The sequence below is a fragment of the Pan troglodytes genome, chromosome 4 (assembly GCF_028858775.2).
Source record: "Pan troglodytes isolate AG18354 chromosome 4, NHGRI_mPanTro3-v2.0_pri, whole genome shotgun sequence".
In the NCBI taxonomy this organism is placed as follows: domain Eukaryota; kingdom Metazoa; phylum Chordata; class Mammalia; order Primates; family Hominidae; genus Pan; species Pan troglodytes.
The window spans coordinates 174,111,605-174,131,991 of NC_072402.2; the positions used below are offsets into that span (position 1 = coordinate 174,111,605).

At 43.4% G+C, this 20,387-nt stretch overlaps 1 protein-coding gene across 4 annotated transcripts in view; it reads left to right on the forward strand.

The window, feature by feature from the left end:
- Positions 1–17,745, forward strand: part of FAF2 (Fas associated factor family member 2) — a 62,238-nt gene extending 44,493 nt beyond the window's left edge. For 3 of the 4 annotated variants that reach the window (XM_016954291.3, XM_518117.9, XM_016954290.3), the window contains 6 exons: positions 1,634–1,719; positions 1,819–1,910; positions 4,126–4,303; positions 6,549–6,720; positions 7,633–7,776; positions 14,435–17,745. In XM_016954291.3, the coding sequence (XP_016809780.1) occupies positions 1,634–1,719; positions 1,819–1,910; positions 4,126–4,303; positions 6,549–6,720; positions 7,633–7,776; positions 14,435–14,617 (855 nt within the window). In that variant the 3' untranslated portion in view covers positions 14,618–17,745. The remainder of the gene's footprint in view (positions 1–1,633; positions 1,720–1,818; positions 1,911–4,125; positions 4,304–6,548; positions 6,721–7,632; positions 7,777–14,434) is intronic. The other variant, XM_009450199.5, reaches the window with a different exon arrangement.
- The last annotated feature ends 2,642 nt before the right edge of the window (positions 17,746–20,387 follow it).

Sequence of the window (20,387 nt, forward strand, 5' to 3'; positions counted from 1 at the left end):
CCGAAATGATTCTATCCTCAAAGGAAAGCATAGCCCAGCACTGATCATGTCCTTCTTGTACTCAAAAACCTTAATTAGCTCTTCACTGCTTACAGGGGGTGGTAATAAAAAAGACCAAACCTTTTAGCTGGCCCCTCTTTGATCTAATGCTGCCCTTCTTTTGAGGTCTTTTCTGCATAACTTATTTTACCATACCCTCAGTTCCAGCTGACTCATTCCCTGAACATAGTCTGTACTTGCCTACCTCTGTGCCTTTGCTTTTGCCGGTCCATCCACGTGGAATGCCTTCCTCACATTTTTGCTAATTGGAATCTTGCCAGTCCTTCAACTAGATTATGTCACTCCCCACTTACAGCTATCCCTGATTGTTGTGCCCTGTCCTGCCCTATCTCATCATCTAGAATACTAATCTTTCCCTTTGTTCTTCCATAGCTTTTAAAAATTGATAGCAATTTTATATTCTTTCCTATATCATTTGTGTTCGTGTCTAATCTCTGCTACCAGACTGAAAGCCCCTTGAAGGCAAAGCCTACATCTTCTTTGATCTCTCACAGAATTGAATAAGGACATAGACCATAGACTCAGGGTAGCACATCTCATTCAACCTCAGCCATGTAGACCTTTGACTCAAGACCTCACCATTCAGGGGAGGAAAAATTAGAGTTCTGTGGGTGTTTGGTATATCTCTAGTTTGCCAGAGAAATACATAGAATTAACACTACAGGAATAGGGAAAACTATGGGAATGCTGTGGGAATAGGCAAAAGGGGGTTCTATTATGCAGCCTCCAGAATTCCTGAATCTATCTGGAGAAAGAAAAATGCTCACCCTTGCTTCCTGCTTTCATTTTCCCACATCTGCTTTTTATCATAGTCAGTCTCCTCGCCGGCTGTTCCCACCACACTCAACAAAAACTGAGCACCTACTGTATGCCAGGCAATGTCCTCAGTGCTAGAGATACAGAGATGAGTGAGATGAGCACCTCCCGTGTACCCTCTCTGCTATGATCCTGAGGGTAGACCACCCTTGACCATGTCAGCAGTCGTACAGTGTAATGTGCTCAGGAGCACGCACATGCAGGAGCACGCACAGGAGTCTTGGGCACTAGCCTTGTCTTTGAAAGTCTTTTACACCCTATGCTCTTTAGAATGCCTTTGGATCATACAGTCCATCATTCCTACTCGATATGTGGCCTGGGATCAGGGTTGTCTTCGCAGTTATTTTTTACTTACAAGGATGTTGTAGCTGTGAAGTAGAAAAATTCTCACCTCCCTTTCATATGGTCAGATTCTCCTGTTTTTATCTTCCTTAGACTGTGGGTGCAGCTGACTTTTCTGTGGTTTGTTGGGAACCTGTGTTTGTAAGCCTGTCTACTCTCATGTGTCTGTTAAGTTTGAATCCTAACAACACTAAAACCTTTTCATTAAAGCTTGTTAGCGTGGAGTTTCTATAGGGAGAACAATGCCAGGGGTGTGAAGGTAGGAGCTCAGGAATTTTCTGATTTCTTGCTCACCTTTTTTCCTTATTTTTCCTTTTGTTCCTAAATACATAACTGTATCCATTAGGACCCTTAGCTTAAATATAAGCTCAAGGCACAGTCTTCTTAATAGTGAGTGACCTTCTCTTTCTCACAGGCACTTAACGATGCCAAAAGGGAGCTTCGCTTTCTTTTGGTTTATCTTCATGGAGATGATCACCAGGACTCTGATGAGTTTTGTCGGTAAGTGGATTGATTATTTTCCTTCTCTTTTCTGACTCTTTCTGATGACAGTTTGTAGTCAGCAAGTTGTTCTCATGTCCTTTTCATACCTTTCCACAGCAACACACTCTGTGCACCTGAAGTTATTTCACTAATAAACACTAGGATGCTCTTCTGGGCATGCTCTACAAACAAACCTGAGGGATACAGGGGTAAGTTATGTTTCTTCTGCCTCATTGAGATTGTTGGAGTATCTTTGGAATAGTCTGGAAAGACATGCCATGCCATTTATTACAAGTGTGTGTGTTCTGTGGTAGATACGATGCTACTTGCTGTTTTATATTGTCTCATTTAATCCTCTCAGCAGTCCTGAGAGATGGGGGGTCATATTACCTTCACTTTATGGTTTAGGAAATAGGCTCAGAGAGTTCAAGCCACTGGCTGAAGATCACACAATTAGCAAGTTTTATTTTTTTGTGTTTTTATTTAATTAATTAAAAAATTTTTTTTGAGATGGAGTCTTGCTCTGTTGCCCAGGCTGGAGTGCAGTGGTGCGATCTTGGCTCACTGCAACCTCCGCCTCCTGGGTTCAAGTGATTGTCCTGCCTCAGCCTCCTGAGTAGCTGGAACTACAGGCATGCACCACCACGCCCAGCTAATTTTTTTGTATTTTTAGTAGAGATGGGGTTTCACCATGTAGCCTCAAACTCCTGGACTCAAGTGAGCAGCCCACCTCAGCCTCCCAAAGTGCTGGGATTACAGGTGTGAGCCACTGCGCCCCGCCATAATTAGCAAGTTGTAGCATACGATCAGGTCTGCCAGATTCTAAAGCCCGTTCTTCACATTCAGCATTGCCAAAGCCTGCCACATTCATAGAAATACCCAGTCTTGGCTCGCAGCTTGCTTTTAATCTTAATGGGCTTTTTACTGAAGAGTTTATTCTTTTCATCAACGATTTTACCAGAGCCCTTGCATAGTGAGTCAGTTGTTTGAGTACCTTGAGTGCTGATATGGATTTGGAAAGTTCAGATCTTTGCTGACAATAACTCTTCTTTGGAGATAAGTATTTTTAGACAGTTGGTAAAAGATACGAAGGCATCCAGTGAGGAAAAATGTAGTCATTTTTGTGGCTACTTCTATCCAGCAACTTTTGAGTTTATATTAGCATGCCACATACTGTGCCATGTCTTGAGAACCAAAGATGTGGCAGATGTTGTCCCTGCATCCCAGAGTCTGAATCTTAAGCCTAATTGTTTTTAAACATCCAAATTCCTGCGTGCGTTTTGCCATTCTAATATGGCTTTGCAGGGGGCAGAAGGGAGGTTGTGAATAGAAGGAAGGTAAGGATTTTTTTTTTAATAGAAGTTTATAAAATCTCTTATTTCACACCATAAGGAAAACATAGGTAAAACTCTGTTATGGTAAAAATCTTGGTCATTTGGAAACCAATTTTTTTTTTTTTTTTTTTTTGAGACCAAGTCTTACTCTGTCACCCAGGCTGGAGTGCAGTGGTGCGATCTCAGTTCACTGCAGCCTCCACCTCCCGGGTTCAAGCGATTCTCCTGCCTCAGCCTCTTGACTATCTGGAATTACAGGCGCGTACCACCACACCCTGCTAATTTTTGTATTTTTTGTAGAGATGGGGTTTCATTATGTTGGCCAGGCTGGTCTCGAACCCCTGACCTCAAGTGATCCAACCACCTCGGCCTCCCAAAAGTGCTAGGATTAAAGGTGTGAGCTACCAGCCCAGCCTCAACTTTCTATTAATAAGCTTCTTTGGAACAGAAAAACTAACCTTTTTAAGGGTAGAGAAAAGTTATGTGGGGAGAAAGGATAAGGAAAGGATTAGGCAAGAGAAAAAAAAATGATGATGGAGATTATTATCAGTATCATCAGGCTGAGACTTGCAGCCTTGTGCCCTTTTAGGTTTGAGCCCTTGTACAGGGAAAAACTGTGCCAGATTCTTTATAGATCCTTTTCCTACCTTCAAGTAGACATTATCCTTAAACTCTGCAGCCTTCCCTGGCATCATCATAACAACCACACCGCCACCAGGAAAGCCTGTCCTATTCTAGTCAAGCACCTAGGGATAGGCATGCAAATTGATAACAAAAACAAAAGATTACAAAACTGGGAGGAACTGGGCATGGTGGCACACTCCTGTAATCCCTGCTTCTCAGGAGGCTGAGGTGGGAGGGTCACTTGAGCCCAGGAGTTGGAGACCAGCCTGAGCAACATAGTGAGACCCTGGCTCAAAAAAAGAAAAGAAAGAAACTAGGAGGCGGGGAAAAAGCAGAGACTAAATGATACCTCCCGTCTTCCCCAACCAGGATTAAAACAGTTCTCTCTCACTCATTGTGGAAAGTCTAAGGGTTGATCTTTTTCACCGTCAAGTCCTGCCCTTGATCTGTTGGGTCTTTTTGTCAGTCTCACAGGCTTTACGAGAGAACACCTATCCATTCCTGGCCATGATTATGCTGAAGGATCGAAGGATGACTGTGGTGGGACGGCTAGAAGGCCTCATTCAACCTGATGACCTCATTAACCAACTGACATTTATCATGGATGCTAACCAGACTTACCTGGTGTCAGAACGCCTAGAAAGGTACAAGAGAGTTCCCTTCTGGAACAGAGAGAGACCAGTTGTAAATTTGGAGGGCTGACCTCTGGGGCTCTACCAATCCTGACTTCTTCTGTGCATCAGGCCGCTATTAGCTTTTAGCTTTGCCCATTTATTGTCAAAATATTTACATACTTTGACCTAAATTACTCTATATCAGGTAATCTGTTCTTAGAGATGTTCAAAATAAAGACAAGGGCTGGGTGCAGTGGCTAACACCTGAAATCCTAGCACGTTAGGAGGCTGAGGCAGGAGGATTACTTGAATCCAGACTGGGCAGCAAAGCGAGACCCCATCTCTACAAAAAATAAGAAAAAATTAGCCAGGCATGGTGGTACATGCCTGTAGTCCTAGCTGCTTGGGAGCCTGAGGCAGGAGGATTGCTTGAGGCCAGGAGTTTGAGGCAGCAGTGAGCTCTGATTGTGCCTCTGCACTCCAGCCTGGATGACAGAGCAGGACCCTGTCTTTAAAAAATAATAAATGAACGAATAAACAAAGACAGGCCTCTGTGCTCAAGAATGTATATTGTGGCATTTAGAATAGCTGAATATAATATAAAGAACTTCGATGTAAAAAAAAAAGTGGAATGGTTATAATTCCTCTCCATTACATAAGTTATGTACATTAATTATAGGAAATCCTAAAACCACAAAAAAGCACAAGGAAGAAATTTAAGATCACTGATAATCCTACCACCACTTGAACATTGTTATAAATTTTTTTAATTTTATACACAACACACACCCCTATATACGTACACATTTATTTGTAGAATTGGGATAATACTTTTTTACAACCCTTCTTTATGTAAGAATATATCACGGCCTTTTCCCTCATCATTAAATATTCTGCCACATTTTAAAAATTACTGCATAACATTCCATTATCTAAATACATCATAATTTAACCAGGCCACTCTCGTTGGATTTTTAGATTATTTTCGGTTTGTTACTATTATAATTAGCATATAGGGAGATAATTTTTTGCAATTTGTGATGGTTTCCTTAGATTAAAATTTAAATTCCTGGAAGTGCAGTTTCTGGGTGAGACAGTCAATATAAGTATATGTTAAGGCTCTTGATTTGTAATGCCAACTTGCCCTCAAGAAAGTTAAACAAACTTAAATTTTATGGAAAGTTTTTAATAACATGGGGACATGCTTGTTACATATTAGAAAAATGCAGAATCAGGCCGAGCATGTTGGCTCATACCTGTAATCCGAGCATTTCGGGAGGCTGAGGTAAGAAGATTGCTTGAACTCAGGAGTTTGAGGTCAGCCCGGGCAACATGGTGAAACCCTATCTCTACAAAAAATACAAAAATTAGCTAGGCGTGGTGGCACACGCCTGTAAGCTGAGGTGGCAGGATTGCTTTAGCCTAGGAGGTTGAGGCTGCAGTGAGTCATGATCGCACCACTGCACTCTAGCCTGGGTGACAGGCTAGCCCTGTCTCCAAAAAAAAAGAAAAATGCAAGATCAAAATCCTGTAAATATAGCGTTATTTTAACTGTGTAAAAAAATGTATAGAACAGGAAACTTTCCGAGGTAACTGAAATGTTCTGTCTTGATTGGAGTGGTGATTACATGGTTACATTTATCAAAATTCATTGAATTGTACATTTAAGATCTGTGCATTTCACTGCATGTAAATTTTATCTTAATTTTTAAAGATAAAATCTGTTCAACTATTTTGATTGGCTAAATATTTTGGCTAAGAGAAAACAAATTTGTTGGAGAGAAAATAGGAGATATGCCAAATGTTATAATGTTTTATCTTTGATTAGTGATTCTCTGAATAACTCTGAAAACTACATTTTCAGATCTGCTACAATGTGTGTATGGATATATATGTGTGTGTTTTGGTTTTAAGAGATCAGTACAAAAATGCAGTCACCCAAAATGGTATTTACTTGTAAAATATGATATTGATGATCCCTTCATAATAACAGTACTGTGTCACATTTGTTAGAATTAGGGGAAAAGTTTTATTTTAAAAGAGGAGAGGAAAGCTTGCTGTTTCCTTTTCTGCCAAATTAAACTGAGAAAAAAGGTGGCTTATTCAGATTCTGCCACGCTCTGCTTTTGGAATCCCTTATGGCAGTGTGAAATCGTCATCTGCTAAGAATATCAACATTTTTACACACACACACACAGAGAAGATTTCAATATAAGAAAACACAGAACTTTGTGAGAGTGCTGTTTTTCTTCTCTTGCTTTTGATCTATTCACAGGGAAGAAAGAAACCAGACCCAAGTGCTGAGACAACAGCAGGATGAGGCCTACCTGGCCTCTCTCAGGGCTGACCAGGAGAAAGAAAGAAAGAAACGGGAGGAGCGGGAGCGTAAGCGGCGGAAGGAGGAGGAGGTGCAACAGCAAAAGTTGGCAGAGGAGAGACGGCGGCGGGTAATGGACGTGTGGCTTTGCTCCCTGTGGTTCCCAAACTGCCGAGACTTTGCCATCTTGGCCTTAAGTGTGAAAGGAAAAAATGATAGCCACCTTAAACAGACTAAGAGGGAAAAAAAAAAGGAAAAAGGAAAGAAAAAATTACAACATGTTGGGATTAGGGGTGGTTTAAATTTTTCATACCATTTAAATATTCATTCTTTTTTAAATAAAAATTTAAAAAAAGAGACGGGCTTTGCCATATTGGCCAGGCTGCTCTGGAACTCCTGACCTCACATGATCTGCCTGTCTTGGCCTTCCAAAGTGTTGGGATTACAGGCGTGAGCCACCATGCCTGGCCCTAAATATTCATTCTTAATACCAGTATTAGCTGATTTGGCATTTTACTCGTTATCTTTTTGTTTTTGTTTTGTTTTGTTGTTGTTGTTTTTGTTCCCTAGCAATCAGACTGAGATATACATTATCTTATTTGATTATGTATTACCGCTTACCTATAACCAGTGTCTTTTAGCCATTTCCTTTTATTTCTTTTTTTTTTAAGAGACAGGGTCTCACTGTGTTGCCCAGGCTGGAGTGCAGTGGCTATTCACCAGTGCAATCATGGCACACTACACCCTGAAACTCTTGGGCTTAAGAAGTCCTGCTGTGGCCTCTCAAGTAGCTGGAACTACAGGCACATACCATGGCACCCTGCTCCCTTTCCCCTTTTTCTCAAATAAATACCTAGACATAATAAAGAATACATGAGATGCAATTGTACTTTAAATTTAGGTTGTTTTTGACTATTCCTGAGAGGTTTTTCTTAGAATACTTAGTCATTAATTTTTCTTCTGACGACTGCGTAATAAAGCTACATGGTCATTGTATTTATTTCTTGAGCTATAGCCTCACCTTTGCTTTGTGTCTCTGCAGAATTTACAGGAGGAAAAGGAAAGGAAGTTGGAATGCCTGCCCCCTGAACCTTCCCCTGATGACCCTGAAAGTGTCAAGATCATCTTCAAATTACCTAATGATTCTCGAGTAGAGAGACGATTCCACTTTTCACAGTCTCTAACAGTAAGGACCACCTAAGTTCTGTGAAGTGTATGTAGCATCTGGGCTATAGATTTGGAGCTTTTACTGACTCTTGAGAGTGGTGTTGGTGTATCTGCTGCTCTGATGAACAGGGAACAGAGAGAGAGAGAGAGAGAGATGGGTATGCCATCTGTGGACACCAGGAAGAGTACCGTGGACTGCTGTAGGCTCCTTCAGTTCTAGCTTCCAACTCAAAGCAATTTTTAAGTTTTTGTTTAATTATGTTTCGGCTCTGCTAAGAAAAAAAGGTACCTTACATAAGTCCCTCAAAAGACTTGTGTGTTTGAAGATGGGAGGCTCTTCCATGCTGTCTTCCTGCATTGGCTTCAGAATCCCACCAGAACCCCTGCTCTGTAGGAAAAGCTCTGTCTCCAGTGACCTAAAAGCACTGAAGTGACATATCTGAATATAAGTGCACTTGCAGTTTGGATGCAGTTGTCTCTCTCTTTCTACTCAGCCCAAAGGAAGCCCCATTTTCTGAGGCTACTTTATGTATATGATAGCCATGTGATAGTGTTTGTCATTTCCACATGGAAGTCATTAAAAGCAGAAACTCAAGAGCCTCACAGCATGAGGATCAAATTTTCATTCTTCCAGGGTTACTAGATGTGTTTCCTTGGTCAGTTTATTTAATTTCTAAGCCTCAATTTCTTCATCTGTAAAATGGGTTTAATAATAGGTATGGCTGGGCCCCGTGCTCATGCCTGTAATCCCAGCACTTTGAGAGGTCGAGGTAGGTGGATCATTTGAGGTCAGGTGTTTGAGACCAGCCTGGCCAACATGGTGAAACCTCGTCTCTACTAAAAATACAAAAATTAGCTGGGCGTGGTGGCACGTGCCTGTAATCCCAGCTACTCGGGAGGCTGAGGCAGGAGAATCACTTGAACCCGGGAGGCGGAGGTTGCAATGAGCCAAGATTGCAGCACTGCACTCCAGCCCAGGCAACAGAGAGAGACCCTGTAAAAAAATAAAAATAAAAATAAAAATAAAAATAATAATAATAGGCACTCCCTAGTAGGATTGTTGTTAGAATTAAATTCTTAACATTGTGCCTGGCTCCTAGTAAGTGCTTAAATACTAACTACTATTTTTGGTATTTGTAACCAAAAGAAAATTTATTTAAACTGAGAGTCAGTATGTTGCCTTTCCAAATTTATAGCTATAGTGGATTCTGCAGTTTCCCTGATCACTCAGAATAATCAAGGGTAAACCTCATAATTAAAAGAGGATGCACTGTAGTCAGGTGAGGCTGGGTAGTACATTCATTGCTTCTGCTTGTTTAACTGGACAACATTGGGCAAGTTGCAAAATTCTACAGGGCCTCAGATTTCCCATTAGTGAACTAGAACTGTAATCTGCCCTCTGATAAGTTTAAACTGAACATAGGTATGTCACGCAGTGAGCTAGATACTCTAGGGATCATTTAGATGAGTGAGACATGGTTTTGGAATTCATGGAGCTTATTGGCCAGTACAGAATGTAAGACTCAGAGAACTAATACAGAATTAAAGTTATGAAACATTTTGTTAAGAGAGAAGCAAATAGTTTCCTTGTTTTATTTCTCTCTCGTTTATGCATTTATTTATATTGGGGGAAGTGCTTATGTCTCTAACTTTGTTTGTTTTGAGACAGAGTTTCGCCTTGTCACCCTAGCTGGATTGCAGTGGCACTGTCCCAGCTCACTGCAACCTCTGCCTCCTGGGTTCAAGCAATTCTCCTGCCTCAGCCTCCCGAGTAGCTGAGATTACAGGAAGCCGCCACCATGCCTGGCTTATTTTTGTATTTTTTTTTAGTAGAGATGGGGTTTCACCATGTTGGTCAGGCTGGTCTCGAACTCCTAACCTCAAGTGATCCACCCACCTCGGCCTCCCAAAGTGTTGGGATTATAGGCGTGAGCCACTGCACCTGGCCCCATGTCTCTAACTTTGGATTTTTAAATTGAGATAACGTGGATGTGCCTCACACAGTATCCACCATGTAGTAGGTGGTTATTAGCGTTAATTTCCTTCCCCTGCTGTCCCATTTCTTAACTATGGGTTTGTGTATGTATTTTAGCTTTCATGTTCACTAGCAATTTTGCTATTGTACACACGAATTACATGGAATTTCTACCCTAAAAATTCTGATAGATAAAACTATATATGAAAAACCTAGGCCAGGCGTTGTGGCTCACGCCTATAATCCCAGCACTTTGGGAGGCCGAGGCAGGCGGATCACCTGAGGTCAGGAGTTCAAGACCAGCCTGACCAACATGGAGAAACCCTGTCTCTACTAAAAATACAAAATTAGCCGGGTGTGGTGGCGTGTGCCTGTAATCTCAGCTACTTGGGAGGCTGAGGCAGGAGAAATGCTTGAACGCAGGAGGCAGAGGTTGCGGTGAGCCGAGATCATGCCATTGCACTCCAGCCTGGGCAACAAGTGTGAAACTCTGGCTCAAAAAAAAAAAAAAAAGAATGAAAAACCTAACAAAAATTTACTCTCCTGAGAGTTTTGGAGGAAAAATCTGTTAGAACTGTGGAACAGAATAGGCTTGTGGCCAAAAGGGAACCAACCATTCATTAACTATTTGATCCTTGAAGACTTTTAAATGGGTTCCTCACTAAAAGCTGTTTTTTAAAAAAGAGTATCGGCTGGGCGTGGTGGCTCATGCCTGTAATCCCAGCACTTTTGGGGGCTGAGGCAGGCGGATCACAAGGTCAGGAGTTCCAAACCAGCCTGGCCAATATGGTGAAACGCCGTCTTTACTAAAAGTACAAAAATTAGCTGGGTGTGGTGGCGGGTGCCAGTAGTCCCAGCTACTCGGGAGGCTGAGGCAGGAGAATTGCTTGAACCCGGGAGGCAGTGGTTGCAGTGGACCGAGACTGCACCATTGCACTCCAGCCTGGGCGACAGAGTGAGGCTGTGTCTCAAAAAAAAATGAATAAAATAAATAAAAATAAAAAAGAGTATCATGGCCACATGAGATTAGTCTAAGAGAAATGCTTGGTCATAAATGGGTCTTAGAGATGGAAAGAAGTGTGTAATGTAGCAGTGCCCTGGTGGTGCTGGCCTGGAATTTAACATTCACAGAGATAATTACATAAGACCAAATAATGCTATAGTGTTTTTTTAGTACCCTTAAAGACCTTGTGTTGGCTGGGTGCAGTGGCTCATGCCTGTAATCCCAGCACTTTGGGAGGCTGAGGTGGGCAGATCACCAGGGGTCAGGAGTTTGAGAGCCGCCTGGCCAACATGGTGAAACCCCATCTCTACTAAAAATACAAAAATTAGCCAGGCATGATGGCGTGGGCCTGTAATCCCAGCTACTCAGGAGGCTGAGGCTGCAGAATCGCTTGAACCTGGGAGGCGGAGGTTGCAGTGAATGGAGATCGTGCTATTGCACTCCAGCCTGAGTGAAAAGAGCAAAATGCTGTCTCAAAAAAAAAAAAGACCTTGTATCACCTTCCTGTGAACTTGGTCCTTTATAAGTAATCTCCAGGAGTGACAGATTTGTAGGTAATGCTCAGCTCTGGAAAGTAGTGCAATGCTAAGATAAAAGGGGTATGCTGCAGAAAAATCTCCAGGTCCCATGAGTGGTCATAAAAGAGGCAGCTGACTTTGTTTTAAACAAATGTATAAGAGATAAAGCCCAGAACTAATTTTTCTGTCCATTGCAAATCAAAAGGGACCTCTAGTAGTAATGTAATCTGTTTCCTGATGGTTATCAACCCTTTGCCATTAGTAATAAAAAATGCCGGCTGAGTGCGGTGGCTCATGCCTGTAATACCAGCACTTTGGGATGCCAAGGCAGGTGGATCACTTAAGGCCAGGAGTTCAAGACCAGCCTGGCCAACATGGTGAAATCCAGTCTCTACTGAAAATACAAAAATTAGCCAGGCGTGGTGACATGCACCCGTAATCCCAGCTACTCCAGAGGCGGAGACAGAAGAATGGCTTGAACCTGGGAGGCAGAGGTTACAGTAAGCCGAGATCGTGCCACTGTACTCCAGCCTGGGCGACAGAGTGAGACTGCATCTCAAAAAAAAAAAAAGAAAAACAAAAGCCAAGTTTGTACAAGTGTTAGGTATTCTCAAGCAGAGATTAAAAAGAAATCAGAAAGTATTTTTTTGGCCAGGCATGGTGGTTCACGCCTCTAATCCCAGCACTTTGGGAGGCCGAGAGGGGTGGGTCACCTGAGGTCAGGAGTTCGAGACCAGCCTAATGAAACCCTGTCTCTGGCTGGGCTTGGTGGCTCACGCCCATAGTCCCAGCCTACTTTGGGAGGCCAAGGTGGGTAGATCACGAGGTCAGGAGTTCGAGACCAGCCTGGCCAACATGGTGAAACCCCATCTCTACAAAAAACACAAAAATTAGCTGGGCATGGTGGTGCGTGCCTGTAGTCACTGCTGCTCGGGAGGCTGAGGCAGGAAAATCGCTTGAGCCCAGGAGGCAGAAGTTGCAGTGAGCCGAGATCCTGCCACTGCACTCCAACCTGGGCAACAGAGCAAGACTCCATCTCAAAAAAAAAAGGTATTTTTTTCACTCATATTGGTTTCATACCAAGAATACTTGGTGTAAGTCTAATTGATGCATGTTAAGAAAGAGTGAACATTAATGGGAATTGCAAAGAGAGAAGGAAACTGAAAACGAGTTAGGTTGATAGACTAAAATATGAGAAGTTTATACAATCATGAATGGATTAGATAAGAGGAACATGGATTTACTATTTAAATTCTGGATTATAGCCCTTTAAAAATCCCTGAAGAGGGCAACATGGCAAGACTCTGTCTCTACAAAAAATTTTAAAAGTTAACCAGGCGGTGTTGGACATGTGTTATCCCACTTACTTGGGAGGCTGAAGCAGGAGGATTGCTTGAACCTGGGAGGTCGAGGCTGCAGTGAGTCGTGTTTGCACCACTGCACTCCAGCCTGGGTGACAGAGCGAGACCTGTCTGGGAAACAACAACAACAAAAAGTTCCCTAGAGCAGTAAGTTTAAGAAATGAAGGACTGCTTTACACAGAGGGGTATAAAACCCAGAGAATTCATCATTTTGAGAGGTGTATCAAAAAGAAAATGGAATAGATTCCTCCCAAAAAGGAAAAATAACTTGAATGGCATGTTCATCATCTTTGGGGTTGATCTGAATGAGGTTGGCAGAATTGTTGTTAGAAGTAGAATGCTAGATGGAGAGGCCACAGAGCAGGGACAGGGAGAGATGACAGTGGCCTGTTCCACAGGCATCTCACACACAGTTTAAGTTTTAGCATCATGGACTCTCCTAATACTGCCTCCCTTCTCACTAAGGATTTTAACTGTGCCTTGTCAGAGCCAGAGCAGGGTAAGGAGGGCATTCCCACAGACAGGAGATTCATATGAGGTACAACACATTTATTGTATTGTATTTTTTTGTCCATAGGTTATTGGGGAACAGGTGGTGTTTGGTTACATGAGTCAGTTCTTTAGTGGTGATTTGTGAGATTTTGGTGCACCCATCACCTAAGCAGTATACACTATACCCTATTTGTAGTCTTTTATCCCTCACCCCTTCCCACTCTTCCACACAAGTCCCCAAAGTCCATTGTATCATTCTTTTGCCTTTGCGTCCTCATAGCTTAGCTCCCACATATCAGTGAGGACATATAATGTTTGATTTTCCATTTCTACTTACTTCGCTTAGAATAATAGTCTCCACTCTCATCAAGGTCGCTGTGAATGCCATTAATTCATCCTTTTTATGGCTGAGAAGTATTCCATCATATATATATATCACAGTTTCTTTATCCACACGTTGATTGATGGGCTTAAAACTGGATCCTTGGCTGGGCACGGTGGCTCACGCCTGTAATCCCAGCACTTTGGGAGGCCGAGATGGGAGGATCACAAGGTCAGAAGATCGAGACCATCCTGGCTAACACGGTGAAACCCCATCTCTACTAAAAATACGAAAAAATTAGCCAGGCGTGGTGGCGGGTGCTTGCACTCCCAGCTACTCAGGAGGCTGAGGCAGGAGAATAGCGTGAACCTGGGAGGCGGAGCTTGCGGTGAGCTGAGATGGCGCCATTGCACTCCATTCAGCCTGGGCAACAGAGCGAGACTCTGTCTCAAAAAAAAAAAAAATGGATCCTTTTGCTATTATGTAAAAGATAATTGGCAAAACTTGAATAGGGCCTGAATAATAATATATTATAGAAATAATGTGTCAGTTACATTTCCTGATTTTGAGAGCCAAGTTGTGGTTATATAGAAGATTGTCCTATTAGTCCGTGATCACCTCAGAATACTTGAGGCCATGTGTCTTACAGTTAGCACTTCACTCTCAACTGAGTTAAAGAAAAAAATTAAGTGTCCTATACTTCCAACTTTTCTGTAACTTTGTGATTATTTCTAAGTTAGCATTTTATCAGACACCTCAAAGAAGAGACAGATTAATTCAGAGTAGGACTAGTGTTGGGCTTGTGTAATTTCTTTTAAAAGGGCTGCCCCATGTATATGCCATGGGAAATGAAAAGATCTAGAATTCCAGTGTAATGTGATTCTTTCCTATAGAGTCATCCTGGGGAGAGTTGGGGGATATTTGACTTCAGAGTTGTGTGTGTGTGTGTGTGTGTGTGTATTTCTCTTTTTCTCACCACCCTTCTTTTTCTATATGACCTCTGCAGGTAATCCACGACTTCTTATTCTCCTTGAAGGAAAGCCCAGAAAAGTTTCAGATTGAAGCCAATTTTCCCAGGCGAGTGCTGCCCTGCATCCCTTCAGAGGAGTGGCCCAATCCCCCTACGCTGCAGGAGGCCGGACTCAGCCACACAGAAGTTCTTTTTGTTCAGGACCTAACTGACGAATGACATTTTCTTCTTCCTGTCCCCTCCTACCCCAGTCCCTAAAAGAAATGGGGAAAAAAGAAAACAACAACAACAAGTCAGAAAAAAAAAAAAGAGAGAGAGAAATTCATATTATTATTATTATTATAATACAATATTTTTTTTAAAAGACTGCTGCATCCTTAGGAAGGATCAGAAACCATGCTGCCCGTAAGAGTCACAACCTGTGTGTGCGCGCAAGGTTAGCAACAAACGTACCCGCTCGGCAAGCCCACCCTTCCTGTGGCCTCTGTGCACGCACCTTCCAGTGAACAGAGACTCTTCACCTTCGACCCATCCATTGTCCCAGCTGGGAAGGGGACATTCCCACTAGTTCTCATTCATTCTTGCTTTTATGAAAAATAAAAGTGAAAAACCTCCATCAACCAGCTACTTGCAGCATCTCCTGAGGACTTGCTTCTCCTGCCTCTGGGGAAGAGAGGGAAGAGAAAGCACAGAGCAGAGAAGCAGAGATGTTCCTTGAACTGCCCACCAGTTTTCAATAACTTTTATTTCTGTTTTGTAATGACCAAAGGAATGAGGCTGACATAGGTATATATATATATTTTTCCTTTATTTGATAAAGAGCCAATTCTTTAAACCCATGAGTTTATGCCCTGGGCTCCTTAGCCCACAATAGTGTAATAAAAGTGCCCCGGGCTGGTTTGTGCTTATTTCTGCCATTGTCCCTCTCACGTTCCCAGAGAGGTCATTCTTTTTGGTCCAACTCTTGCTGTCCTTTCTTACCACCTGTGCACCCCACTTGGAGCAGTGGGAGGAAATCTGGGTTTGTGGCCCCACAAAGGCTGTATATGTAAAGATACACCTATGTATGTGGTGGAACTCACCTTTACACACAACTGCAGCTTTTCCTTGGAGTCTGTACCAGGTGGTGGTTATGGGGTCTGAACCAAAGGATAGCAGCTCTTCATTCCTCTTCTGACATGTGCATGCTGCTCCTCCCAGCCCTGGGCTTTCCTGAATTGCCAAGCCTGGTGCCTTTCCAAAGGACTAGCAGGGCCTGTGGTGGAGCCAGCAGAACCACAGGAGAGTGCCCTGCCTGTCTCAGTGGAAGTGTATTATTGTTTTAAGGATAGAACCAGAGGCCTTGAAGGGAGCCAAGACAGAACTCCCAGCCTGTGTAATCTATTGGAAGGCACATTTTCATTTCTGATGCAGCCACCTTCTGGAGGCAGCTTTTATCCTTTCTCTCTATTGCTATGTTGAAGTAATAGGGTTTTTTTTAACCTCTGGATGTCTCGTCTGTGGTTGAGTTTATGGTAATGGGTACATGGGTCAGGCCATGTATTAACAGATGCCAGTGCGCTCTGACAAGTATTCCAAAGTGTTCTGTAGCTAGACTGGTGCAGGCTCGTTGTACCACTGCAACCGACTGACGTTACTGTAGTTCCTAGAATGCTGTGAGGGCAGGGGGGTTCAGATCAACATAAAGCCTAACTTGCTGGAGTTGTAGTCTCAAGGCTTTCTCTCTTGCTTAACTAAAACCTAAGGACCACTGTTTTTGGTAGCAATTATATGGTTACTATCCACTGCAGTCCTCAGTTGTTGGGGTAAATCCCACATGGCAGAGTAAGGCACCCCACAGAAATTAACTTGGAGAGCCTGAGAAATTCCCAGTGGCCTTGGCATAGCTGTCTAGAACACCATCTCTAGGAAAATTTAATTCTGTCCCTGGCCAGCTATTGTTCTTCCACTTCGTTTTCTGCTGTCCCAAGGCCAGATGAGTGGAATCACCATCTGACTGTTGTCAATAAAATGTATCTGGCGTGAACAGCAGGATAACCCATGTTCTCCACGTAAGGATAACCTTACGTGAAACCTTTCTGCTGACAACCATGCAGAGGAATTTTTCCACTTAAGTCAGAGCCTTCCTCCCCATCTGGAATTCACAGCTGTTCCCTGGCAGCACACAGGAGGGTATTAAGGACCTTTGTGAGGCTAGGTACACTATCCACACCTCTTTGGGGAAGTTACGATTTTTTGTTTCCATCATAATTCAGTCTCTTCTTACTCTACAGTGTGCACTTTATGCCTCTCGCCTTTTGATAATAGTTGTTCAGTGAAGGAAGTCAGCTGCCAGAATATTAAGAAGGGTCTCCCTTTATGTCAGTACAACTGTTAGGGCGGCCTTCCCATTTACTTTAGGTTTCAAGAGGATTCACCGGAAGCACATGCCCCGGTCTAGTCCCATTTGAAACAGTTCTGCTTTACTGAGACCCTAGGCCGGTCTCCTTGCTGACCCTAGCGCTGCTGCCTAGGTGCCATTTCCTTTCCTCCTCAGTCAAATACAGGCTGCACATTTTGTCACTTAATGCCAGTACAATCTGTGTTACTCCTAAGGACTTTTGGGATTTCGATGAGACCTGCGAGGGAGAAGACACTGAGAAGCCGGTGATCTGTAAGCATTTGCTCTTGTTTCCACATCACCTCTGGGATATTTCAGCTGTTGTTTCCAAATGGCAAGTCATCAACTAAAAGCACTTGTTTCAAGTTTTGTTCTGCACTCCCACGACTGAAGTTGTAGATTGAGCTGAATAACCATGGGAAGTGACCAAGCAAAGACACTCGATTGGAGTCAGTTGAATATTTGTACCCTCAGTGGAGCCCTTCTGGTCTTTTCTTCCACTTCTGCAGAATTTCCTCTAGCAAATACTTCTTTCTCCTTGCTTGCCTCCACCATGATTTTGAATAAGAGATGGCCAGAGGATAACACTTGTCTCTTAAAAACTAAGCTAAAAAGAACCTAGAACCTTCAACTGAGCAGTTGTGAAAATTGCTAATGGTGCCAAGGCCAAGCAAAGAGTTTCAGAAAATGACTGAGAAGGAGCGATAACCCCCAGAACGCAAAATCAGGGGCATCATTATCCGGTGCTTGAACAAGGAGCTCCGCTCTACAACTGGTTTTTTAGGACTTGTGAGGAACGCAGCAACGGAAATCCATCCACAAAGGATGCAGTGCCCCAACTTGTACTGCGCCTGAATAGTCATGTGATAATTTACTGAAGAAATCTAGTGTACTTTAAATTTTTTTCATAAAAGTTTACATTGTATTGTAGGTTAACATTAAATGTTTTATAACAAAAACTTCATAACAGGCTGTGGATCTTTCTGTGTGGGACCGATGTGGTAGATAATTTTCTATGTGTGAAGGAGAGGTTGAAAAACACCGGGAGGGAACAGCATGGCATGGCATTGCCAAGAAGGAAGGGAGAGTCAAAGAGGAGGATGGAGTTAGGTCTTCTCTCTTGTATCCCTGTGGAAAAATAGCAACTTAGTATGATGGAGAGAGAGAGCAGACAGGCCTGGCTTCAAATTTGGGCTCTCTGGTTTGTCAGGTTTGCAACCTCGGGCAAATTCTCTAGCTTCCCTGAACTTGAATTTCCCCAACTATAAATGAAGATAATGCCATCCACCTCAGGATAGGTTTATAGATTCAATCAAGTAAATGTATATGAGGCTCCTGATATGTAGATGTCATTAAGTGTTTGTTCCCCTTCTATGGGAGTGTATTTTGTAAGAATATTTTCTTGCAATAACATTTTCTTAAGGAATTTGTCACTTTTGTTGGAACCAACTTGTGTCCTTGCAAAGGAGTGTCTAGAAAAAGCCTCTTCTGATTTACAGATTCTGGATGGTTGGCATTCTCCTAGGTATTTTTGCTCATGTTTTTATTCTTTTTTTAAATTTATTTTTATTTATTTATTTTTTGAGACAGAGTCTCCCTCTGTTGCCCCAGGCTGGAGTGCAGTGGCGGGACCTCGGCTCACTGCAAGCTCCGCCTCCCAGGTTCACGCCATTCTCCTGCCTCAGCCTCCCGAGTAGCTGGGACTACAGGCGCCCACCACCACGCCCAGCTAATTTTTTGTATTTTTAGTAGAGACGGGGTTTCACCGTGTTAGCCAGAATGGTCTCAATCTCCTGACCTCGTGATCCGCACGCCTCGGCCTCCCAAAGTGCTGGGATTACAGGTGTAAGCCACCGCGCCCGGCCTTTTTTTTTTTTTTTTTTGATACAGTCTTGCTCTGTTGCCCAGGCTGGAGTGCAGTGGTGTGGTCTCAGCTCACTGCAACCTCTGCCTCCCAGTTTCAAGCGATTCTACCATGCCTAGCTAATTTTGGTATTTTTAGTAGAGATGGGGTTTCACGATGTTGGCCAGGCTGACCTCGTGATCCGCCCGCCTCAGCCTCCCAAAGTGCTGGGATTACAGGCATGAGCCACCGCACCCGGCCTCATGTTTTCATTTCTGAGAGGAAATATAAGCCTCAGTTTTCTGCCTTTGTCCTGTGCAGATACTCAGTTTTGTGGGTACAGATTCTTGGTACCTTCAGAGTTGTCCCCGTGTTACTAGCCAAAGATTTGGGGCCTGATTTTTTTAATGTGCATTAAGTGTAAACTAGAACTCTATTGCTCAGTTTAATAAAGTGTGCAAGAGTTTAAGCTGAGAAGCCACTAAAAACATTTCACAATTGATTTTGAAACTTAAATATAAGCTGGGCATGGTGGTTAATGCCTGTAATCCTAGCACTTTGGGAGGCTGAGGTGGGCAGATCACCTGAGGTCAGGAGTTAGAGACCAGCCTAGCCAACATGGTGAAACCCCGTCTCTACTAAAAAATAAAAAAATTACCCGGGCGTGGTGGCACATGCCTGTAGTCCCAGCTACTCAGGAGGCAATTGCTTGAACCCAGGAGACGGAGGTTGCAGTGAGCTGAGATCTCGCACTGCACTCCAGCCTGGGCGACAGAGTGAGACTCTGTCTCAAAAAAAGAAAAGAAACTTGAGTATAAAAGTTTTAGCCGGGCATGGTGGCATGCGCCTGTAATCCCAGCTACTTGGGAGGCTGAGGCAGGAGAATCGCTTGAACCCAGGAGGCAGAGGTTGCAGTGAGCCAAGATTGCGCCATTGCACTCCAGCCTGAGCAACAAGAGTGAAACTCTATCTCAAAAAAAACCCACAAAGTTTTGCTATCAATGAACAGAATCAGAGGACTCAAAACTCCAAGGCCAGATTACACTTTTTTTTTTTTTTTTTTTTTTTTTTTTTTGAGATGGAGTCTTTGCTCTGCTGCCCAGGCTGGAGTGCAGTGGTGCGATCTCGGCTTACTGCAACCTTTGCCTCCCGGGTTCAAGCAATTCTCCTGCCTTATCCTCCCAAGTAGCTGGGATTACAGGCATGTACCACCATGCCCAGCCAATTTTTGTATTTTTAGTAGAGATGGAGTTTCACCATGTTGGCTAAGCTGGTTTCGAACCTCTGACCTCAAGTGATCTGCCTGCCTCGGCCTCCCAAAATGCTGGGATTACAGGTGTGAGCCACCGCGCCCGGCCAACATTTGGGTTTAAATCCTGGCTCTGGCCATGACTGTGGCCAAGTGACTGGCTTCAACTCCCTAGACCTACATCTCATCTGTAAAATAGGGTTGATCGTGGCATTGCTGTGAAGTTGAAATGAATTGCTGTTGCAGAACGCCTGGCACGTAGTAGGTGTTTGGAATACCTCCTGTTGCTGCTTACAAAACAGTTGTAGCTTACTACTGAAGATTTACCCTAGACGTGACTGAGTGCCTGGCATTTTTTTCTTCACACCTCTCTCTGGCGTGGCAGGCAGAGCTCCATGTGCACTTTTATCCTGAGGGAGCCTCGGGCCCCCAGGGTCCCTCATGCCTGTGAGCTCGGCCACTGCACTGCTGAGCCCCTCCCAGTCTTCCTTCTGCCCTCCCCTGCCTGTCTGTCCTC